Raw genomic sequence first — 26287 nt, 5'->3', positions numbered from 1 at the left:
AGCATAACAAGTATAAACAATGAAAGCCCTTGGTAATTACTTCTGTTCTTGACTATCAATGTTTTTAAAGAGTTATATTATATTAATGAAAGAGTTGCTTTAAATAAGCTTTTAGATTTTGTAAAGGTTAAAAGACTAAGAAATATTTAACAGCAACACAAAAGTTTGTAATCTATAACACCAATAACATTTTCAAAGAAAATTAGTTCCACACATGATCCTTGTATAGAACAACCAGGTCAGATACTTAAGAAGTCTGCAACTTTAAGTCACATTCATTTACTTAATGAAGTGTAAAGCTTCATCAGTATGTGTTACCACTTCAAGTTTTGGAAGTTATACATATTATATTTATTAACATATTTTGTGTTCTGCCTCATTCTAAAAGCAGTAAAAGAAATGTAGGAATGTGTGCAGCAGTCCAATACCACCAGAAATTGATGTGATATTTTATTACAGCCTTCACCCTTCTCAGTTTTTTAGAAACAAAGAATTTAAAGTACACTTATAAGTACACATTTACTAAAAATGTATATGTACTAAATATATAGTGCTAAGTGCATATATGTATATGGACATGTATAGACATGCACATATATATACATCTATACATACATATATTTATATATATTTACATAATACATATATTATTTTGCATTTTATGTCTATATACATATACACACACAAGTATGCATGTACATCTATATATTTACATGCATGTGTGTGTACATATATGTATATATGTGTGTGTATACATAGGTATATACATATACATATATTATATATGTATTTATGAGCTTTTTAAAAACCCAATGTCTGTAACAGAAATGCTAGCCAGGTCCAAAATTCATTCCCAATCTGCCACTTGGAGATCTGTCAAGCTAATAATGAAGCATACTGTGCAAGCATACACATTGGGCACATAGCAAGTGTCTTTCTGAGCCCTGGTTCTCCACTAGCCATCATCTCCTATCAATCATGTCCTCAGCAACAGCAGGAGCAATGGAAACAGAAGCAGAAGCAATTAGAGGTGTGGCTCAGTTCCATATGCCTAGAAAATAAAGGCCAGAGATGCCCTGTGAAAAGATTTCCGTGTTAGAGGCTTACCTAATCCTATGTTAAAGAAAGAGGTGTTATGCTAATTAATATGAAGTTTTTGCCTTTTTATATCACCATTGCCAATCTTTTTTTCTCAACTCTTATAACCAATTTCTCCAACCATCCTCTTGGCAGCAAGAACTTGCAAATTTTCTCATTATGGTGACTTGCAGAAGCATTTCAGATGAAAATTATTGACATATTATATTATGAGAAGCATCAGGTTTCAGAGTCAGCCAGACCTGAATTTACATTCTGGCATTGTGACACTGGTCAAATTAGTAAATTTTCTTAGACCTGTTCTGATAAAATAACGATAACAAGATTTACCTCGTAAGGCTTTGGTGAGGATCAAATGGTATATTCCTCACTGGGTACATAGTAGGCAATCAATAAATAGTAATTTAAATGTATGTATGACTTTTCATATTTGAGAAAGCATTCCCACAATTCAAGATGGAATAGATTACAATAAAATACATTTTAGAAGGCGAAGAGTAGACCAAAAAGGGTACATAAAGAGAATAAATAAAATAGTGAGTTTACTATTTAAAAGGCATGTTAAGAGAGCGTATCTATGTATGTTTTTCAGATACAGGAAGACACGTAATTTTCTGCTCTTCTATAGGGAATGCAAACAAGATACGATGACCATCACGTGAATCAATATCCAAAAAGCAAAAACAAGTGAGTAGCTTAAGGAACACAATCACTCCCACTCTTGGAGTCAGAAGTAAATGTCCGTGATTGGTCCCAGAGAGAGGACACAATGAAAAGTATTGAATAACATCCTGAGAAGCATCCTTACAGTAAACATACTCTGCACTTCAGGGACTATTTCTGGTAAAGCAGGCTGATGAGCTTCAGGTACCTCAGCCTCTCTCTGCCAGGAAGCATAGGAAAGAGTGGTCCCACACAAGTGATCTGTTCCACTTTCAAATTCCAGTTTTACCATTCAAATTCCAGTTAAACCACTTACTAATTGTGACCTTGGACAATTGCCTGATTGTTCTAAGCCTCCAGTTTTCTATCATGCAAAATGGAGACACGATTCCACCAAGCTCATATGTTGCTGAGAGGATTAAATGAAGTGCCAAGCTCAGTCACATGCTAAAAGAAAGAAATGGCTATTTTTAAAAGAAACAGCTGATATCGAAGAGCCACTCTAATTGTCAAAGGACCAGTACTAAAACTAAAGCATAGAAACTTTTTATACAAAGACTATTAACACAATATGTCCTGGAATAGAACCACATCTACCTGTCATTTTTTGTATTAGTATCACATTACAGAAAAAAAGGGAGTCAAATATCAGATTTGATTTCATGTCAGCACGTCAGAATATCCTCAAAGGAAACTAACTCTATAACAGCTGTCTGAACTGTTTGCATACGGAAACACCCTCAACCTCCAAATGCTTTATCTTTGATATCTCTTTTATTACTCCATTCGCATTCTGAGTTCTTAGACTACGAAACTCTACCCGCTGAATGTCAGTCACCTTAACCAGCTCTTTGCAGGTAACTGTTTGTTTTTCAGTTTTAAAATATCCATCTTCATGTCACTATTCCTGAAATCTTTCTTCTTTCTCCCAGAAAAAAAATCCATCTTAGTTTTGTTTTTCTTGCAGAGGTGTCACTTTCCAATAATCTAAGTAGTTAGTAAGACTTTATATGCCTTCAAAAATTCACTAATTTTAAAGAAAATTCCTAAACGAATGTGTCCTGAAGCACAATCACAAGATGTCAAGTACCAATTCGGGCTCTGCTAATGTATAATTCGAACCTTTAGCCTTAATAGACATTAAGGCTGTCTGTAAAGGACAATGATTAAACTAGACCAGAGTTTCTCAACCCTTCCACTACATATTTATATCTTGGTCTGCATAACTCTTTGCTATAAACATTGCCCTGTGCATTGTAGGATATTTAGCAACATGTGTGGCATCTAAACAGGAGGTGCCAGTAAGCAACCCCTTCCTTCAGCTGTGAGAACCAAAAATATTTTTAAACATTGCCAAATGCCTCTTGGAGGTAACATCACCTGGGCTAGGAACACTGGTGTAGACTCCAGAATTCTATAGGTAATACACTGGAATGATCTGTATTAACATTTGGTTTCTTAATATTTCCACTAAAATCTAAGTTCCTTGAGGGCAGGAACATTTTTCTGTTTTGTTTAGTGCCACATTTCCAGTTGACATTTGGTATAGCAGACACTCATAAATTGTTGTGGGGGGCAGGGCGCGGAGGCTCATGCCTGTAATCCCAGCACTTTGGGAGGCCGAGGCAGGCAGATCACCTGAGGTCGAGAGTTTGAGACCAGCCTGACCAACATGGAGAAACCCCGTCTCTACTAAAAACACAAAATTATCTGAGCAGGGTGGCACATGCCTGTAATCCCAGCTACTCAGGAGGCTGAGGCAGGAGAATCACTTGAACCTGGGAGGTGGAGGTTGCGGTGAGCCAAGATCCTGCCACTGCACTTTAGCCTGGGCAACAAGAGCAAAACTCCATCTCGAAAAAAAAAAATGTTGTTGTGGAAAAGTGGGTCAATGATGAAATATTAAACTCCATGGAGATTGAAACCTTAACTGTTTAACTCTTTGATGACACTTTAGAAGCAGATTATGAGTCTCTAAACAACATTTGTCTTTCATGCTTACCAGACGTTTTTCCTTATGAATAGGATACTTGCCTCCTTTTAAGATAGATTCAGTTCATATCTCCTTTAGAATCCAAGATGCTTCTAGTTCTAGATCCCTGAGGAATCACCACACCGACTTCCACAATGGTTGCACTAGTTTACAGTCCCACCAACAGTGTAAAAGTGTTCCTATTTCTCCACATCCTCTCCAGCACCTGTTGTTTCCTGACTTTTTAATGATTGCTATTCTAACTGGTGAGAGACGGTATCTCATTGCGGTTTTGATTTGCATTTCTCTGATGGCCAGTGATGATGAGAATTTTTTCATATGTTTTTTGGCTGCATAAATGTCTTCTTCTAGAACTAGAAATACCATTTGACCCAGCAATCCCGTTACTGGGTATATACCCAAAGGATTATAAGTCATGCTGCTATAAAGACACATGCACACGTATGTTTATTGTGGCACTATTCACAATAGCAAAGACTTGGAACCAACCCAAATGTCCAACAATGATAGATTGGATTAAGAAAATGTGGCACATATACACCATGGAATACTATGCATCCATAAAAAATGGTGAGTTCAGGTCATTTGTAGGGACATGGATGAAGCTGGAAATCATCATTCTCAGCAAACTATCGCAAGGACAAGAAAACCAAACATGTTCTCACTCATAGGTGGGAATTGAACAACGAGAACACATGGACACAGGAAGGGGAACATCACACACCAGGGCCTGTTGTGGGGTGGCGGGAGGGGGGAGGGATAGCATTAGGAGATATACCTAATGCTAAATGAGGAGATAATGGGTGCAGCACACCAACATGGCACATGTGTACATATGTAACAAACCTGCACGTTGTGCACATGTACCCTAAAACTTAAAGCATAATAATAATAATAATAATAATAATAAAATCCAAGATGCTTTACAGCCAGAACTATATCCTCCTTCCCCCCAATTCAATACATGAATCAATTCTGTATGCCATAAAACATTTATGCATGATGATAGATAGATTGAAATATTTTATATTCAATGTAGAAGCATGAGATAAACAGTAAATGAATCTAAATCTCTGAAATACAAATTTTCCTCTCCAATAACTATCAGAGAAGCAAAAATGTTCCTTACCAATTATTTATATATTCAGATTCACTTCTCAGTTTCATAAAACTTTACATGTTCCTGGTGCACAATAAATTCAGGTATTCCTTCATCTCATAGCATATGCTTTCTCTTTGTTGAAAGTTAGTCTTCATGTTAAAAAAGCCACAGCTGTTTTCAATTGCAGCATTTTCTTTTAACCTTTTGTGGCATTGCAACTGACCATTGAACAGAGAATTCAGAAATATTTTACACTCAGGGTCTTTCTATATTTGAAGCCATTCTTGCTTTTTATTTGTTTATTTTTAATAATACAAAAAGTCTGTGGTGGATTATGTGGGGTTTATGGGTTTCATGATCTCAATGACTCGCCTTTGGAATCCCTGGGGTCTCTTCTCACAGAATGAATCTGCGATTAGATGTCCACGTTATGATTGTGTTTCTAAAGGACAGTTAACATGAATTTCAGAGATTTATAGAAATAGCGGTAAGAATATGACCAAAGTTTAGAGTTTATTTGTTTTTGTTTTTGTTTTTGTTTTTGTTTTTTTAACGACCCTGGATTCTGTTCCTAGAAAAGGCATCCATAAGCAATTACAGAGTCATCTGCCAACAGGATGTTTTGTCCGCATACTGGAAGACGAGAAGCTACAAAAAAAGAGCATATATGCAGCTTTTCTAGTTATGTGATTATTTCCAAAAGGCTCTTTCTTTAAGAGCACTTTCATCAAATATTATCAACACTTATACTTCTTTACAATTGCTCTCTATTAAACTTTAGTGCCAGCTGTCAGAGCTGTAATGTAAACCCTTGTTAGCTCTCATAAGTTCTACTCTGGAACTAATAAGGGATTGTCAAAACTCTAAACACAGACAGAAGTGAAAGGGGTGGAGAAATCACAGGAAAAAAAAGGTGGAAAGTGTTCAATGAATCTGCATTGACAAAGCAATCTTTGTGAAACTATTACCAGTATATTTCACAGAATCTAAGTCCATCAAGAGGGAAAAAAAGATCTAGCTCTCAGTTTATTTTGCATAGGGTTTTATTCCCCTTACGCTGGAAGAAGTTGACTAAAGAAAATAAAACATTAGTTGGAAAAGTTAATGAAATATCAATGATCATTCTCTGGAATCATTACATGTATTCTGAAAAACATGGTTACATTGCATCTTGAAAGCTGAAAACACAGAAGCTTTTATAGTATCTGAATAGTTAGAGTAAAAAGGATAAGTTTGAAGTGAAGATGAATGTTCTTTACAAAAGCCATAAATTATATAACATGTATGCTTTAACAGAAGTTGTTTAACAAAGTGGCACGCAGCAAATCAGAGCTAAGGAAGTTCATCCATATAAAACACCTTAAGTTAAAGAAAAGGAATTTCAAGTCTTTCTTTAGGGTCCAACCAGCCTTGACAGTAAATTATGATGGAAGATTCACGAGCTAGCTGACAAGATAATATTCATTAAGATGATAGGAGAACTATAATTTTTACATATTCACAATAACCAATATCCCACCCTTCACAGAAAAAAAGAAGTTTAGATATGTCTTTTTCTTGGACAATTTCAATCACTTTACAGGTAAGTTTACATTTAATAGATATTTAGTGAGTTGTCTACAAAGCAATGTTCTATCTTCCTTTGGACAGAAAACTGAAAAAGAAATGATGGAAACAACCCCTTTCAAGTAAAATGAGAGCTACTTTTTTTTCTGCAACCAAAATTATTTTCTGATGCTTCAGATTCTCATAGTGAATACTGTCCTGGGAAGATTAACCCATACATTGCCATAGTCTCTCAAACAAATAAACTACTTAATGGACACATTATTTATGTTTCCCAAAGATTATACATTTGGCATATAGATATTACCTAAATTACTATTTGCACATTTGAAACACTAGACCAGTCAAAGCATCTAAAAGCCCAAAGAACTTAGTGTAAGAATAATAATTTAATGAAAAGAACTTGATACTATAAAGCAGATACCCCACAGCCATTTGATAAGGAATGCCTGTGAGCTAAATTAGAGCTTTAGAAGTATGCTTGAATAATGACCTATAAAATCATCTTTTAGGTTGGGATTAAGTAGAGTGAAATGCCTATTTAAAGAGAAAATGTGTTTTAAGATTTTTCCCTCTGAACAGAATTGGTGAGATTATATTACTAAAGTTAACCCAAATAAGGTAAAACAGTTCATATTTTACTAAAACACTGTAAGTCTTATTTAATTGTAATCCTGTGTAAGAATGTTACTAACATTTATGGAACTTCTTGTGATTTTTAAGGCCTGTTATAGTGGTTCATTGCTGATCATTTAACTTATTCTTATTCATTACGAGGTATTCAAATGCTTAGATATGAATTTGCTCTACTCCCTAAATTTAACCACAGACATATTTCTCCTAGACATGTTTGCAATTACATTGTGTCTGAGTGTTCAAGATAATCTGATTTGTAGTATATACAGAACAAAGAATTCACATTTATATTTTCCTAAACATGCAAATCCATGGTTTAAATTTATATTGTTTTTATGGAGACTCAAAAATGAGCTACAATATTTAAGAAGTCACAAACCAAATATATTCCCTTGCTTTCTCTCACTTTTCATATTAAAAAATGTTTTTACTTTAACTACTTTGTAGATAGTGCATTGACATAATTTGATCGTAAGTTTTTACTTTAACTACTTTTTAGATAGTGCACTCACATAATTTGATCACAGATTCCCAGTAATATCACATAATAATAATTCATGTAAGCACATTTGACATATACTTCAAACAACTTATACTGCTTCTCCACTGCCTTTATAGTATTTGGGCCATTCTTAAGTATACATAATAACTACCTAAAGCAAAGTAAATAGATAAGTTAGCTCTATCCAGAGTCAGGTAAAATGTTTCAACAGATATATTTTTCTTTTTCTTAGTTGCTTACTTATTTTTGATTCACATGATTCCTTCAAGGCAAGGGCATTATTTATTGGTATATCCTTTCCAACTAACTAACCTCGTCTTTTATAGAAGGAATATTAGGACACAAACACAGTATGAACAAAACCTAGGCTTAACATTTTTGAAATGTAGCATTTCAATTTTATTTTTGCATTGCAGTTGTTTGCTTATTTCCTAAATCATGCTTTCTTAAATCAAATCAGTTAAAACCTAAAAGTCTTTCTGAATATACAATATAAAACTGTACACTTATAAACTCAAGGCACTTTTTAAAAATCAGTGGGAAGATTCATACTATGAAAAAAAAGAGACTGAGTCCAATACCAGATGGGAAAAATCAAGCGTGACTGCTGTTTGGAAGAAAAATAACACTTAACAATAAGATAATGGAGGAAATATCACCCATGGTTTCATAGACTAGAGGTTTAATTGAACAAAAAAAAGTCTCTTTAGAAAAGCACAATCCTTTTGGATCCTTGTTTGGAAGAAGATGGGCAATCAATGAATAAATAATGAATACACAAATATATACATTCATTAAATAGATGTTTTATCTCTTAAAATATGTCTAAGGTCTAAGGTAAGCTGTTGAATGGGTGATTTCATCATATCTAAATGTTCTAAAATGTATTGAAACAAGAAAACAAGGAAGGTAACACATTTCAGGGATTCTGATGACTGAAAATAATGATGTTCATATACCTTGTGTCTAGTGCTGTATATTGTACAGTGGACTAAGCAATACATCCACTGGCCATTTTGAAACCCATCCCTTTTGTGGATGAAGAAACTAAGGCTCAAAATGTTTAGCCACAAAATTAATAAGCTGCATTCCTGGACTCCTAAGCCCAAGCCCTCAAACACTTGTTAGTGACAAGAGCTTTTGGCTAAATAGAACAATGAAATGCAAACTGTAATTTGAAGACAAGTGCAGAAATTTTTTTGCATTAGGCTCATGTACATAAATTGATGAGAAGACATAGAATCTTGTATAAATCAGAGGCTTGATAGCTATTATAAAGCTATAATGTATCTGTTTAATTTGTTACATTAAAGTTATTTATCTTATTACTTATCAGTGCCATACTTTTTATTTAAATAAATTCATTGGTTGGAAAAACAATGGATGTATAACTGCTAAAGGCAAAGAGGAAACAGACAGCTGTCATTTTAACCTCAGAGAAAGGAAATTTTTCATAACCGAAGGTAAGAAACTCGATAATTATAGGGTAGTCTTTACGAGGTGAGCCAATGCTTTAAGCACTAGATTAGTAAATTTAAGGGACAAAAATGTCACATTTATTTCAGCATCTACAAAAATTGTTTAGACCGTTGCTTTATTACAGGTATTAATCTAGAAACAATTGATTATTTTAAAGCAGAAAGATAATATGCATCATAAATTCATAAAAGAAAAAAGTATGATCTTTGGCACCGTAAAAATATTTGTTATTCCTTTACTTCATCATCTATTCGTTATTCTAACGAGAAGTCAGATGAATCTATTATTGCCTGGCTGCAACTGTATGTGACCTAATAATCAAATATGTTTATTTCAAATTAGATAAAATTAACATCTTTATTTGCAATGCATTCTGAAAGGCCTAGTGGAATCAAAGATAAATAATGTAAAGTCTATTCTCTTCAGGACCTCTATTCTAAGAATGGATAGTTGGTATAGAAATATAGAAATCTCACAGTAATTACACATCCTATAAGTATCTACTTGAGAACCTACTCAGTTAGATTCTGCTATGTTCTAAGCAAGATGTTTCTAAGAAAAGACATTTCTGGTGTCTCCCCTTAAGGAACTTCCAGGCAAAAAACAACTAGAAAGGAATGCTTCTGAGTTCATTCACACTCATGAGCACCTTGCAGTTCCAGAGGGTGCCTTCTGATTGTGCACACAGACTTAGTAGGTGTGAAGAATATACTAAGGTTTTCAATTTTCTCTAGCGCCTCTGTCAGAGCAAGCAGAGTCTTAAAATTATCCTGTTATTGAAACTTTGGCAGCTGTTTTAAGAGTTTCTGAATTAACAGAGAAATGAGTGGAGAGTAAGAACTGGTATCCTAAGTCATAAGTAAAACAAATATAATTTTGGATAGTCATCAAAAAGTCTAGGTGTCTTCATACATCACATCAAACACACTTTTCTATTTAGCTGCTAATGTAAAAGAAGAAGGAATAACGTTAGCATTCCACAATGAATGTGCAGAGATAAAGCACAGAGCAACAAATTCTTCAGTGACATTAATAAGGTATTTGGTACACTAAGTCTAAACAAAGTTTATATAAGAAGGAATATTTATAGTAACCTTCTACTATCTGGCTCAAATGTAATTAACTGACTATATAAAAAGCCATTAGCATTCTCATCTCTCCCCTCCAAACTAAACCAAAACAGATAACATAATTCATTAGCCAGGATTAAAAAGAGCAAAAAAAAAAATCATGATGTTTCCTTGGTATTAATACAAAATTTTCCCACACTTCCAATCTTAAAAAGAGAAAACCAGTAAGAAGAGTTATGCTGGGATCTAAAAAATATGAAATGTCCAAATGAAAAAATCAAGTAAAATATTGTCAATGCTTGAAAGCAAATGCCAGATGACTCAGTTTTAGTATGTCACTTTATAATTTTAATTTTTCAGTGTTACCCTTTTAAAAGGAGGTTTATGAACATCCTCCCCAAAAATACAACCCCACCTGCCATTTGACCATGCTGTCAAAATCCAGCAAGTCTGCCCAGATCCCAGAAACACGGTCCAAATAAATTTTAAGTTACATACATGGTAAATTAAATAAAATATATTACAGTATCCTTCTCTTTCATCAAATATGAGAGATAATGTATTTAAATAAAAGTCATATTTTAAAATATATTAGATAAATTCCTAGTAAACAGTATGACACATATTTTCTTACCTTCCTTACTAATTTTATACTACTCCTTATCAGTTTAAGCTTGCATAGTTATTTTTATATGCATTTCTGTTTCACCAAATTTATTGTAATAAGTACGCTTTACCTTCCTGGTGCTTTCTGGAGTTTGTTTGGCATGAGATTCTTAAATCGTTCTTCAGTCGCCAATATTTCTTTCTACCCTCCTTTATTTTCTCTCTCTAAACAGCCATTGGAAGAGAAAAATTTACCATTTACTATTCTTAGCTTTCTTTTTTCCTATCCTACGTAGCCAAAAGAAAGAGGAGGAGGAGGAGGAGGAGGAGGAGGAGGAGGAGGAGAAGGAGAAGGAGAAGAAGAAGAAGAAGAAGAAGAAGAAGAAGAAGAAGAAGAAGAAAAAGAAGAGGAAGAGGGGGAGGGGGAGGAGAGAGAGGAGGAGGAGGAGGAGGAAGAGGAAGAGGAATTTATTCTGTGAACCATGTCTACAGTCAAAAGCAAAATATTATGTTCTGTCCAGATTTAAAGAGGACAATTTATATGCAAAGTAGTCTCATTTATTCCACATGCATTTGAGAAAAGTGACTGATTATGCGATCAGGAGTAGAACACCAGACTTGACAGAGTGTAACAGCAAGCAAGGGCATTAAAATGGACAAAATTTCAAGGACAATATACTTAACTTCTCCTATATATTTATTTATTTAAAATTTGAGTAACAATTTTAGTGTGTTCTTAAGCATAAAACCTTGCCTAATGGTAAGTAAATTTTGGGATTAAGTGAAATTATGATATGATATAACACAGCTGATATACATAATTTTATATAAAATGATATTTTAATTGATTCCACTTAAAATATAAAGCGATTTTAATAAATATTAATTTGACTAAAGAGTTCTAGTTCTGTGATATTATATTAATATCAAATATGCATTCAAGCCTAACGGATGATACAAATAATTTTTGAGCACTAAAACGAGCCAAATCATGGTGCAAAAGACACTTAAAAATCATGCCTGTATACATTAAACACTGAGGCATCAGCTCTGGATTTTTAAATCAAATAATCTTCTAAAAGCACTAATCTCTTGTAAGTAAACATGTATTTGATACCCAGATGTCAGTGAAGAAAAGACTGTACTTTATAACAATGAAGTAAATATTGCTATGAGATAGATGAGCACCAGCATAAATAACCACCACAGTATCTAATTCTGTTAGAATTAGGTTAGCTGAGTGCTAAAGATTTCTCAACTTTCTACATAAAAGATATAGAATGTTTTTCTTTCAGGTGGTCTAGAATTAGATTACCTTAGTTATTAAACAGCAGAAAAACTTAAATATAGCATGTATAACACCTATTATAGGGTGCAGGCCAGCACTGTATAATCAAATACATTAATATTTCTACAGCAAAGCATGAATTACCACATCAAATGGAATTAATTTTAGTCCATAAATAGACTATGGTCAGTTTGAGGCATGTTTTCCTGCCAAGTGAATTGAGACTGAGTGCATTTCATTTAATGACACTATGATAAACTCATAGGTGGGAAATATTACTCAAAGAAAAATAGAGAAGGCTCTTACCTTGGCACATAAAACCTCTTTCTTCATAGCCAGCATTGCAGGAACACTTGCCAATGGGTACAAGCCATTCGCCTTCTGTACTGCAGTACATCCTTGGAGGATCTTCCTCCTTAGAATTGTTGACACAAGACCCTCTAACCTCCACCAGGGACTGGGAGTCCATGGGTACCGTGTCTGGAAACATAGCCAGATTCTTCACTGTAAATGGGCACTTTTTGAAGTATACTCTCACAGACACCAAGGCAACACAAGCACCAACATCTTGAAATGCCAAATAAAATCCCTTCTTGTTGACAGGACCTACTTCTCTAATCTCAGTGTTGAGCTTCAGAATACGGTCCCCAAGATCCATTTGAGTGAAACTTTCATCAGCTGCAATGGTGTCAATCTTTGTAAACTGTTGCTCTCGAAATTTCACCCCATGATCATCATCAGACTCCATGTAGTACAGGTTGAATGTCTCCTTGCAAGTTCCTAAAACCAATGGAATGCTATTGCAATCTCGTAGAGTGAACTTGAGCTCCACATAAATCTTCTGAGCTGAGTTCCTGGGGACCCAGTTTGTTCTCAGCCAATTGTTTTGACTGTGATCCATGACATTGCACACCTGGTAAGTCCTGATGGGTGTGTAATGTTCATCCACACCACTGATCTCTTCCCACTGAAGAATCAAAGAGAAACAGAGAGTGAGGCAGAATTAATGATAATAATGAATACAACATAAGGGTGTCATAGCCATCACTATATAATAAATCATCATTTACTCATTAAAAACATTCTTGTTTATAGTTTTTATTTGCAAGGTTCCCTGAGTTAATGGACATAAAGTAATTTATAATTTTGATGAACACATTTCAATTGCATTGCAGTTTGTTGAATATTCAGGAAAAAGACACTTAGCAGTTAATAGAGCCTAATCAAACATTCCAGGATCAAAACCTCAAATCAGTTGTCTCCAATGACACTATAATATTATTTTCTCATATGTTTTTGGGTGTTTTTCTCTGTTTAAAAAAGAAAAATTTAATAATACTGCCTAAAATTCATGCTTATTAATCTTTTCCCAATTTGTGCCAGGTTTTTGGTAAAATTGATATAAGGTAAAATAAAGTGAATATAAATGATATTTTTACTATGTATCATCATGCATGACATTTTTTAATGTACTGTCATTTCAATGGACATGTGTTGCAGAACTATGAAAAAAAATTTGAAGTAAAAATATAAATGTTCCTCACCCCCCAACCTCCCGCCAAATATAAAACCAAGTTATGTGTGAAAAACAGAAGACATGGCAAACATTCGATTCTTAAAGCCTTTTGCACCCACATTGGACTTTTTCTTAGTCAAAAAATAGATAGACATTTGGGGTTTTGTTGTTATAGTAGTTAAGGTTATCTTAGAACAACTTTTATCACTGTAAAAACCTTTAAAAGCATTAAGACTTTTGAGAACAGTGAAGCACTATTTTCTGTGATCCTTAGGACAAATTTTGAGAAGCTTTTAACTTAGCATCGTAAGTGTGTGTTCCTTATGATCCTAAAACTATTAGACCAGTTGTTTCTGTTATCTGTGTCCATACTTTCTTCTTATGCCCCATTTTGCTTACTTCTTTCAGGAAACTACATCTTTTGCCTTGCCATTCTTGAATGTAAAGTTTTCTAGGGATCTCTGTTACTTACGCAAAAACTTTCAAACTCTCGAGTTTCACATTTGTGTTCCTTTTAAAACTGATCCTACACCACATGTTAATTTTTCTAAGTGTTTGAATCGAGATAAGTAATATTTCCACATATTATATTATTGTCAATGTAAACTCTTTTATTGTTTACGAAAGATGTGGTGGATATTCTGTCCTTTATTCTTTTCTTGTGGAACTTGTGGAATCTTCCCTTCCTTCCTTCCTTCCTTCCTTTTCTTTCTTTCTTTCTTTCTTTCTTTTTCTTTCTTTCTTTCTCTTTCTTTTTTTCTTTCTTTCTCTTTCTTTATTTCCCTTCCTTCCTTTCTTCCCTCCCTCCCTCCTTTCTTTTTCTCTTTCTTTCTTTCTTTCTTTCTTTCTTTCTTTCTTTCTTTCTTTCCTTCTTTCTTTATTTCTTCCTTCCTTCCTTCCTTTCTTTCTTTTCTTTCTTTCTTTTCTTTTTTTTTTTCACAGAGTCTTGCTCCTGTCTCCCAGGCTAGAGTGCAATGGCACGATCTCAGCTCACTGCAATCTCCACCTCCTGGGTTAAAGCAATTCTCCTGCCTCAGCCTCCTGAATAGCTGGGATTATAGTCCCCCAACACCACAACTGGCTAATTTTGATATTTTTAGTAGAGATGGGGTTTCTCCATGTTGGCCAAGCTGGTCTTGAAATCCTGGCCTCGTGATCCACCTGCCCTGGCCTCCCAAAGTGCTGGGATTATAGGCATGAGCCACTGAGCCCATCTGGAATATACCTTTCTTACGGTATAACCCCATGGGACTGTGCATTCTTCTGCCTTATGCCTTCCATAACCCTGACAATCTTAAGAAAATTTCTGTATTATAGAACCCTTATTGAATCCCCTATTCATTTGTAAATTTAATTCATGATACATGCTAAAGTTAGTTTAATTTTGTTTCATAGGCATTTGCTAAATTTTAGGCAGGTCTCTTCATATTCACTGTAGTATGGAGCACAAAACTTCACCTTTTGGTATACGCACAAATATTATTTTTCTTATAAGTAAGAGTTATTCATGGGAATACAACAAAACCTTTTTCTTAGAGAAAATATTTAAATATTCTAGTTAAATTTATGAATAAAATCCTTGTGAAGCCCATTATAAATGCGTTCTTACATTTTTCTCCAATAAAGCGTTAATAATTTTCATCAGGAACAATAGACATTAAACACTTTTAACTAAATCAACAGCATATAAAATGCATTAACACTTTTTTCTATTTCTATTGACACTATGTTATGATTTTCTTGTGTGTTTTTTGCTTTGTTTGTTTGTTTAAAAAAAGAATAAAAAATACTACTGCCTAAAATTCATCTGTACGAATATTTTCCCAGTTTGGGCCACGTACAGGTTTGTTACATTGGTCCATCGCATGAGGTTGAGTTTTCAGTATAATTGATCCCCTCACCCAGGTTGTGAGCATAGTACCCAATAGTTAGCTTTTCAATTCTTGCTGCCTACCTCCCTTTCTCCTTCAGCAGTCCCTAGTTTTTATTGTTGCCATCTTTAAAGGCACAGAAATTTTAATTCACACCTTCTAATCACAAAATAAAATAAAATATTAATTTATTAAATTGTTGGTAATTACAAACAAAGGAACATGACATTTACTTGGCCTTTAAGCCTCATTAGGTGAAATTTTAATACTAAATTCTTAAATTTTAAAAAACAATTGGTGAACTTTACTGTTGTGACAATCACAGTTTAAAAACTTCTAGTTCTTCATAGCTCACCTATTAACTTACAAACAAAACAAATTAACAGCACTATTTATTTTAAAAACCTTGATCGTTCAGGATCTAAAATACAAGATAGGCACTCATTTTCTGGAGGCAAAATTGACCTAGCTTCATTGTCACATCCGAGATTCAACAACGAAACAAGTTGAGACTATTTTAGAAGATCTCAGAAGTAATATACAAGATACATTCTAATCTCAGTTTAAGGAAAGAAAATATTCACATTATATTTTTAATAATTGCCTATATACAATTTTCATGCATCCACTCTATATGTATGTAATATACTGAGTTTTTAAGAAGATAAGAGCACCTGAGAGTCTCAGTTCTTAGGGTTTTACATTGAGGTGCCTATAATAATACAGTCACATTCAAAGCAAAATGAATGTATATGTTGAATATGAAAAAAGAGTCAACAGACTTGGTGCTCCAAAAATCTCTGGTGTTAAAAGTTAGTGTTTTATAGAGTCTTCTCTAGTATCGTTACTTTGGTTCTACAATGGCATTTTAAAGTACAGATGTAGCAAAAACTCTAGAGAACAAATGCTTTCCATAACCATCTTATAGAAAGTTCGATCATGACAATATTATTTGAATGTAAACCAATTGACTTTAAATTTCTTAAGTCAAGATTTCCTTTTTAGTAATAAATGAGATTGTTACTTTGATGAATCATTTGCAAATTTATTCTGCAATGAACAGCATTTTACTGGACATCAAACAGAACATATTGTGTAGAGATTTTCATAACTTGATGTAAAATCTGATTTTAATTATGGAGATCTCAGTGTAGTTTAACATTTGGCAAGATACCACAAGTCCTTGAAAACAGAGGTGTACATTGCAAGAAGATAATGCAAACAGAACCAGCATTCTTTGCACGTAAATGGTTGCAAGGAGCAATTATCACTTCATTAATTTGTAATGAAGGCCAAATTGCTTGTAAGGGATGGTGATGTGCCAGCTCAGACCACTTGCGAAAACAACAAGTCTCTAACTCTAGCATTTGCTGAGGACTAAAGACAGCAGAAATAAAATTCTTAAATGAATATTTTCTCATAGCAGCAGCAACAAGAAAAAATCATTAAAGCTGCTGTTATAATGCTCATGCTTTGTAAATGTAAAGAATGCCCATGTTTCATTCATTTTTCTACTGTAAGAACGAATGTATAATATTCATTATATATTATCATTATATTTTCTCAGAGATTCTATCCTGCTAAAGTAATTGTCTCAAGGCAGAGATGAAAAAAAAAAGGGAGACATAGCAATGGTAACATAGAATTTGGTGGTGAAAAGCATCTTTCTCTTCATTTTCTTAATGCTTTCAAGAAATCTCTGTGATTGGTATCCACCAGTAACAGCTTCAGCAGAGGGGTATACAAACAAAAGAGGAGCTCAAAATACTTTTTCAAGCTCTAACTCATTAAAATCAACAATTCTGATATTTAGCCTAGCTTCCAGATTTTGACTTTAAGCTTTAATTATTAGACCACATAGGGTTCCTTGTATTTTCATCTTTTTCTGGATCATTTCAAGTATAAGAAACCTATGCATCCAAACTTTCTCCCCCTGGACAGTCCATTCTGAAAATAACCACACCAAACCTCTCCATCATCAAAGGTAGTATAACATACTAAGGAGGCTCTTAGTTTATATTTTCTAGATAGCACAGTTCCTTGTCACTGAATCAAACATATATTTTTGAGGGAAACATATATTTTAATAATTAACTGGCATTTACCTAATAACTGTTATGCTAGTATATCATCATTATGGTAATTAAGAATTTATATTTATTGTTTATATTAATTACTTTCATGGAAAACATTTTTAGTTATTTGCTAACAAGGGGTAGTAAGGTGAGGAGGAAGTTTACACTTCCTTTAAGAGAAACAGAAGCTGCAATAAATTTAGTGCACAAGCTAATACAATTTGGAAAATATTAAGAGTGCAAGATAGTCATGATTTACCTTTCAAGACTTAAAACCAGTTTCTAATTTGTGGATGACAATATAAGGAAAATGCATCAGCAATATTGTTACATTTACATTATTTTTGCATTTCAATGGTTTATAAGAAACACCAAATTTCTGCGCTTTACAAAATGCTGATGATGATTAATCTTGCACCCAGTAATTTTAAGTGATATTAAGTCGGTTCATGTTATTCCTTTCTCCACTCACGTTTTTTATTCTTATGTTTATTTCCCCTTGTACACTCATAGCCATTTCAAAATCCAGTCTTCATCCTGGAAGTATTTGGGCATTTACCAGGCAGCAGCATTTTAAGCATGCATGCAGAATCTCTTACAGCAAGGCTGTCACTGTCAAGTGTCACGCACAAATATATCTACAAAAATCATTATATTTCTATTTATTCATAAGTAGTTTTCCTTAGCCCATTCTGGTCTCAAAAGTACACACACATACACACACACACACACACATTTACACACAGATATATATTTCTAAAGGTATATTATAAAAAGATCAGAGTAATATCAAATAGTTGAGACAAATGAGGAATAGAATTATTTTTTGTTTGGGGTGTGTGTGTGTGTGTGTGTGTGTGTGTGTGTGTGTGTGTGGTGTGTCAAATCAGAGAATTACATTTGTGGCCGAGGAGTCAGGAAGACAGAGATGGAGATTTGATGGTGGAAAATCCCTATGATTAACAAGATGTGGGACAGGATCCGAAGACAAATATGACCGAAAAGGGCATATGTGGGAAGATGTGGACAGTTATCTTAATTATAATGGCTACTATTCATACCCAACCACTTTTAGCCCCTGAGTTTTCAGCAGAAATTTGGTAATGGTATTAGAATTGCCTTATGGAATATAGAAAAGCCGATATCACAGTTTGGCAAAGTATACTGAAAAGATCTGGGAAACAAAGACAAATGTAAAAGAATCAGAATTATTATGAGGAAAGCCGACAAAGTATTTTAGAGAGTGAGAAGAGCTAGGAACAGAATCATGTAAGAACCCTGCTTAGAATTCTCACCAATATTGGGCATACCTCAGTACTTTCTGTGGTTTTAACAAGATACAGGCTATTAAAGGCACAATGTCTCCAGCAAGTTTGAGTATGTTGTCCCTTCTGTCTCCACTTTACCCAGCAACCTCGCAGCTGGGCTCATAGATGTCTGTGTTTTTCTTCTCTGTCTTCTAGTTCCTTAATACCCCTAGACTGAGAGAAGACCTGAAGTAGCCTCAGCTCCACTCTTCTAGGAGCTTTAAGGTTTTTTTCTTAATATTTTTATTTTATTTTATTTATTTATTTTTTTGAGACAGAGTCTCGCTCTGTTGCCCAGGCTGGAGTGCAGTGGCGCGATCTCGGCTTACTGCAAGCTCCGCCTCCCAGGTTCGCGCCATTCTCCTGCCTCAGCCTCCCGAGTAGCTGGGACTGCAGGCGCCCGCCACTGCGCCCGGCTGATTTTTTGTATTCTTTTTTAGTAGAGACGGGGTTTCACCGTGCTAGCCAGGATGGTCTCGATCTCCTGACCGCGTGATCTGCCCGCCTTGGCCTCCCAAAGTGCTAGGTTTACAGGCTTGAGCCACCGCGCCCAGCCGGAGCTTTAAGTTATTTTCCTCCCAGCTGGGATTCAGGGTTACTGTACTGAGATCTCAGGTCTGTTGCAATGATACTGCACCTTTGGACAAATGTCCCATACCTTTAAGTCTGTTTAATTCCTTTATGTAATTGTTTTTTTTTTTTTTTTTTAATTCCGGCTAAGCAGGGAACCAGGAAGCTTTTTTAAAATACTGCTTCCCAGATAAAAAAAAAAAAAAAAAAAAAACCAAAAAAACCTAGGTGATTCTAACATTCTAACCCCCAACACTGAGAACTAATGCTATATATCCCTTGGCCAACTGGACTTTTAACTTCTGCACTCTACCTGAACTGATAGGATGCTCCAATATCAGCTTCCATGAATTCTGAGTCTCCTTAGAAACTGCGTCTAAAATGTTGTCCTTCCCCTGTCTCTGTAGCATGGTCTCATGTTCAGCCCTTATCCCATCTGGTTTTTCACTCCAGATTTGCCAGGGCCTAGACATGCCTTACACAGAAGCTCACCTGAATAACCTCATCTTCTACCTCCTACAAGGAATGCTAAGATATTATAACAAACCAAGTAAATCCTCACAGTGTTCTATTTCACATCTGGTGGTAGAACACCTGACAAAACAGGTAGGTGTATTACAAAAACATGCAAACAGTGTGTGGGGAAATAACTTTCAATCACATATTTATACTAGCATGAAGAAGACAATTAATTTTAGACATGCTACTATTTTTATAGTTTGCTGTAGTTTGATAGCATTCTACTGTGATTTTCTGTGGTGATTTGTGATTTTTGAAAACGCCCTTATAATTGCAGTTTTATTCAACTTTACATGGACATATTAAATATTTATATGTGCAAAGCTTAAATTAGAAATTGTGTATAGTAAAAAGATAAGTAAAATGTAATTTTTCATATATATGTATATATTTTTTTTTTGAGACAGAGTCTCGCTTAGTCATCCAGGTTGGAGTGCAGCAGGGTGATCTCGGTTCACTGCAACCTCCATGTCCTGGGTTCAAGTGATTCTCCTGCCTCAGTCACTGGAGTAGCTGGGATTACAGGCATGCACCGCCATGCCCAGCTACTTTTTATTTATTTATTTATTTATTTATTTATTTATTTATTTTGTATTTTCAGTAGAGACGGTGTTTTGCCATGTTGGCCAGGCTGGTCTCTAACCCCTGGCGTCAAGTGATCCGCCTGCCTCGGCCTCCCAAAGTGCTGAGATTACAAGCGTGAGACACCACGCTTGGCCACAAAATGTGATTTTTCTTATCAGAAATTGATGCTGGTGGAGGAGGCATAACACATACAGTAGATGACAATATGTTCTGTATTTGAGGTACTGCAAGGAGTTATTGAGAAAGGAAAGATTATCATGTGAAGGAAGGTCCTGGAAAAGGATACGGAAATGAAAAGATGGGATTATTGGAACTTCTGTAAGTGAAAATTAAGGAGGACACAGAGAGGGAGAAAAAGTGTCAGCAGGCTTAGCAAATGTGAGGACAAAACCTGTTTAAGTAACTGGGTTCCAGTACGATTGGAATATAGGGCAGCGGGCTGTGGATATGTGGACAAGTACTTGAAGTTCGCACTTAACATCCTCAATAGATTCTTGGAAACTGTGACTTTAAACAATGTATTACAAAACCAATTTTACCCTGGGCTAATTGATATAAACAAGAGTTAACTTCCCATAGCATATTTCTGTGTTATGAAAACATCACCAAATTTCTAAATAAACACTCAAACACTTCTAATATTAAACATGGAAATAAATGTAAGATACAGATTCATTTAAGAAAAATTCATGAAAACAAGATGATAATTAACCCAATTTTTGGTGAATAGCTGCGAGACAGTGGTCAGAATGGGTAGTGGGTTACATCTAGGAATGAACATTTGCAAAGTAAACACTTTAAGGAGCACCTCCTCCCACTGTGTAGTTCAAAAACCATGGCAAATATGGTGGCTCGTGGAGTGCCCTAGTACTGCCTCATTTAATGCCATGTATTTGTATGATTATTGTACACATGACAAATTTTTATTTTAAAATAATTTGTATTCATGTATTCATTCATTCATTCATTCTTTTTCTAACCGTTGGCTCTGTGTCCCCACCTAACTCTCACGGTGAATGGTAATCCCCAGTGTTGGGGGAGGGACCTGGTGGGAGGTGATTGGACCATGGGGGTGGATTTTCCCCTTCTGTTTTCATGATATTGAGCGAGTTCTCATGAGATCTGCTTGTTTGAAAGTGTGCAAACCTTCCCTCTTTGCTCTTTCTTCCTCCTGGTCCAGCCATGTAGGATATGCTGGCTTCCCTTTTGCCTTCTGCCATGATTGTAAGTTTCCTGAGGCCTCCTCAGCCACGCTTCCTGTAGAGCTTGCAGAACTATGAGCCAATTAAACTTCTTTTCTTTTTAAATCACCCAGTCTTAGGTAGTGTTTTTATAGCAACGTGAAAACAGACTAATTCATCTGCTTATTCCAGTTCAGGGCTGGGGTGGCTGGAACCTATCCCAGCAGCTCAGGGCACAAGGCATGAGCCAGCCCTGGACAGGAAGCTATGGTATTGAAGGGCACGCTCACACAGACCATACTCACTCAGATTGGGAACACTTAGACATGCCAGTTCACCTAACGGGCACATCTTTGGGATATGGGAGAAAAACAGAGTACCCAGGGAAAACTCATGCAGCCATGGGGACAATGTGAACACTCCAGACAGTGTCCCTGGCTGTGAATTACATTTATTTCTCATCAGTGTTACAATGAAAGATACTGGACAAAACTACCTTATTCAAGGCCCTGGCATACTTAGAAATGTAAGGCCAGGAACAATTTGGGCAGTGCAATGTGTCTCTGCCTCATTTGCTACAGTGAGAAACTACCGAAGAGAGGTGCATGGTTAGCTCTGGACTGGGAGTTGGTACAATAAAGAATAAAAAAGAGGACAGCTTTAGCAAGACCATGGCAAAGACCCAGGCAAGACTTCTTAAGATGACTTCTGTTGAACAATTATATACTGAACATTTCCCAAAAGGATTATAAAGAGATGCTCTTTTTTCTTATGAATGCACACAGTGAATATCTACATGTGAAGATAGTAACTCAGCTTATCTTAGAATTTTGGATATACCAAAACATATTTCAGAATGATTCTTCTTTGTGCTGAAAGATGCAGCATCAACAAAAAGAGACAAGGTACGTGTATATAAATAAATCGATATCTTTAATTTTTCTCTGTGAAATAATGTCCTATTTAGACTCCATTTCTCCTTTCAAGAACATTCAAATTTTTGTTTATTGACTATTGTGTATCAGGCTCTATATTGATAATGCAGTTATAACAGAGATAGACAGGATAGCTGTTCTTATAGAACATGTCTACCAGTTATATCTACTGTTATTTTATATAAAACACACTCATTCATTTCTCTATTCATTAGTCTTGCTGCCTTCCATGGTCTCTGGTTTTGTTCATCTTCCCCTCCCAAGCATCTAGCCCTGTGCCTAAAACCAAGTAAGCGCCCTATTTTAATTTACTAAAATTAAATGGCATGCAATGTGCCAAATGTCAAAATTATACAAAGTACAGACAGAAGTGTGCTTTTGGCTACATGAGGCATTGGATTTAGAAAATCAGTAATGTAGACAGTTATCTGTCAGAGTATCCTTAACTGAGTAACTATAAGATCAATGACAGACTTACAGGAAAAAAGAAGAAGGTATACATTTCTAGAAACTATGTGTCAGTAAATTTATAATTCAGATTTTTGAAATAGAGGGTGGAAATAGTTTTGGAAGATAAAGGAAAAAGCATCTGAAAACCTGAGATATGGTGGGGTGGAAATAAAAAAATTCAAAAATTATTAAAAGTACTCAAAGATTTACCAAAGAAGAACATTTCTAGCCAGAAGCATTGACTTGAAACAGATATGTTATGCTAAAATATAAAGTATAACATAGGGAGACAACATATAATTCACCATTGTCAAGAAGTTTCAATGAAGTGTGCTATTTGAATTTATCTTTCTTGTGAGGAGAATAATGTCAATATCAAAGAAAAGAGAAGAAAAGTATAATTTGCATTGTAAAGGTTTGGTTTTTAAATGGTGAAATATGTTTACTTATAATGTAAAGGACACTTATTGCAAAAATGTTCTTTTTAAAACTATAGTGATGAAGTATACCATTATCTGAAAATTACCTCAGTAAAGTGGGAGTCAATATGATTTAAAAATAATCTAATAAATCATTAATATATTCAACACAAGTTAGAAAGAAAAAATACACTGTTGACATTCATCAGAGATTTTCTCACTCTGTCTTTCTAATCATATATAGCCAAATGGCTTTACTTTTTATAGAGTAAATTTCCCTTAAGTATTAGAGAGTAGGACAATGAGACTAGCATGTTTCCAATTCTTGGAAAGATGTTCAAGGTGAAATTGTCCAATAAAAAAGTAATTTTAGAATTCAGTATAACTGCTTGAAGATAATGAGGAAAATTCCATGCACATTGGCTTAACTTGTCTAGACTGAAAACTGTGCTAAGATGGACATTTACAGAATTATTACAAATGGCCAACTACTTAGAAATTAATGTATAACAGTGACAGCAGTACATTTCATATCAGTTGTGAGATTCATGCAATTTCCTGCTATGATAATGGGTCACAGCCACAGTAATTCATAGCAATTTACAATATACCTGCGGAGCACTCCCAGTGACGGAAATGAAATTAACTGGTGTCACTATGGAACATATGCTAAGTTTTACAGATCTTCAGATAGCTAAATTTACTTTTTAACAAAATAAGTGTAATTTTTGAGAGCACTTCTCTGAAATGTAAGCTGTTTTATAGCACCAATTTTAAAGCTACAGAGACCTCTTCTACTGTTATCTTCACAAGGGTAGCAACAATACTTCATAGAAACATGTTATTCTTTTATCCGTTGAGTATCCTGGGGAGCCTAGATTTAAGGGTCTAACCTGTAGAGATAAAAGACCCTGTGTTTGAAACCTAGCTCTACTATTTAATAACTAAGAGATTCAATAGAGTATGATTTAAGTTACACATCTGTAAAATGGGAAAAATAATAATAACATTTTCTAGAGATATTGTGAACAAAATTAGATTGTCCATTTAAAATGGTTGTAACTGTGTTTGCCACTTGGGAAGCAGCAAATAAACATTCATTATTATTATGCTGACAAAGCTGAGTTAACCAAAAATGTCACCGGAATATACTAGTTTGTTTTCCTTATAAAATAATATAAATGTATTTTAAATTCAAAGTTTGTCTATTTATTATTCCTTTTCACTTGCTAGAGTTTCTGTTTCTTCTAATTTGAGGCTATAACAATTATGACCAGTGTAAGTCTGTTTTACTCTTTTGAAATTCACTAAATATAATTGACAAAAGGTAACTGAATATTTGGCTGCTTTGCATATTTATTTTTTTATTTTTATTTTTTTGAGACAGGGTCTTGCTCTGTCACCCGGGCTGGAGTACAGTGGCATGATCTTGGCTCACTGCAACCTCTGTCTCCAGGTTCAAGCGATTCTCTCCCCTCACCCTCCCCAGTAGCTGGGACTAAGGCACACACCACCACACCAGGCTAATCTTTGTAATTTTTGGTAGAAAGAGGGTTTCACCATGTTGGCCAGGCTAGTCTCGAATTCCTGACCTCAAGAAATCCACCTGTCTTGGCATCCCAAAGTGCTGGGAATATAGGTGTGAGCCACTGTGCCCAGCCACAATTTTATTAGAAATGAGTCTGTTATCTTTTTTCTAAGATAAATTTGCCCTTCTAAACTGGAATAAAATCTTTGCCAATAGTATTCCACACTTTACCATGTTCTATATTTCTGTAATTTTATTAGACATTTGACTTTACTTCTTTTCACTATTATCTTTTTTAAAAGTAAAATATATCTGCCATCTATCTGCATAACATGTCAAGAGATATATTCTATACTTTAATAAAAATAAGTATTCTTTTTATGTTTTTATTTCATACCAGGCAGTATGTTAAGCCTCAGGTATATCATGTTTAAAATGGAGATAATAATAGCACCTTTCTAACAGGATTGCTTAGTGGCTTAATAGATAATATCGATAGTAAGTGCTTACACAGTTGTTACCTGCTAAATAAAACAAATGTTTATTAAGCCCTTACATTCTACAAAACCATTTCTTGGCGCTACCATTATGATCAAGATGTCATGAAACATTACATCAGAGAAGTAGTTGAGTAGAAGGTCATTTAGGTCCTTTTAGGTCATATGAGAGACTTTGGATTTTATCCTTAGACAAATGGAAATTTAGTAAAGGGTTTGAATAGAGGAGTGACATGATCTGAATCATGTCATAAAAAGGTCACAGGCTGCTGTGCGGAAGAGAAACAGCAAGGAGTGACGGTCTAAGAAGTGGGATGGGAGGTTATTGTAATACTTTTGTGACATAGGATGGAGTCTGGATAGGATAGCATTGGAGGAAATAGGAAGAAAATAACAGATTCCAAAACCATTTGGGTGGTAGAGCCAAGGGATTTTATAGATTTGATGTGGGACATGAGAGAAAAGTGGAGAATGTGATTTATGCTATTGAAAGTTGCCACTCCCAGTACAAAAATCAGAGGAAAAAAATAGAAGTCAGGAGGTGGCATTTAGGGAAGAAATTTAAACATAAGTAGAATTTTGACTACTAGGTCAAAATGTATAATTTTGACTACTATGACTAGTGAAAATAGATGAGGAGGAAGAAGGAGGATGAGCACATTCTGAGCAGGTGAAATGGTATGGAAAAAGGCATAAAACCCCCAAAATTCCAACTGAGTTTGGACATCACTGGGCAGCTGCACTGAGAGATGAAGTTGATCTTTCATTGACTAGCTCAACACGTATTTATCAAACACCTGTTATGCACTAGTGACTCTATAAGGTGCTATT

The 26287-nt window shown here is 34.9% G+C and overlaps 1 protein-coding gene across 2 annotated transcripts in view; it reads right to left on the bottom strand.

Annotated features, from left to right (window-relative positions):
- The window catches only part of EPHA3 (EPH receptor A3), a 358721-nt gene that overhangs the window by 246027 nt on the left and 86407 nt on the right, over nucleotides 1–26287 (bottom strand). For both annotated transcript variants that reach the window (XM_019022857.4, XM_055381421.2), the window contains exon 3: nucleotides 12310–12970. In XM_019022857.4, the coding sequence (XP_018878402.2) occupies nucleotides 12310–12970 (661 nt within the window). The remainder of the gene's footprint in view (nucleotides 1–12309; nucleotides 12971–26287) is intronic.

Source organism: Gorilla gorilla, chromosome 2, assembly GCF_029281585.2.
Source record: "Gorilla gorilla gorilla isolate KB3781 chromosome 2, NHGRI_mGorGor1-v2.1_pri, whole genome shotgun sequence".
NCBI classification, from domain to species: domain Eukaryota; kingdom Metazoa; phylum Chordata; class Mammalia; order Primates; family Hominidae; genus Gorilla; species Gorilla gorilla.
This window is presented reverse-complemented; position numbering and strand designations above follow the sequence as displayed.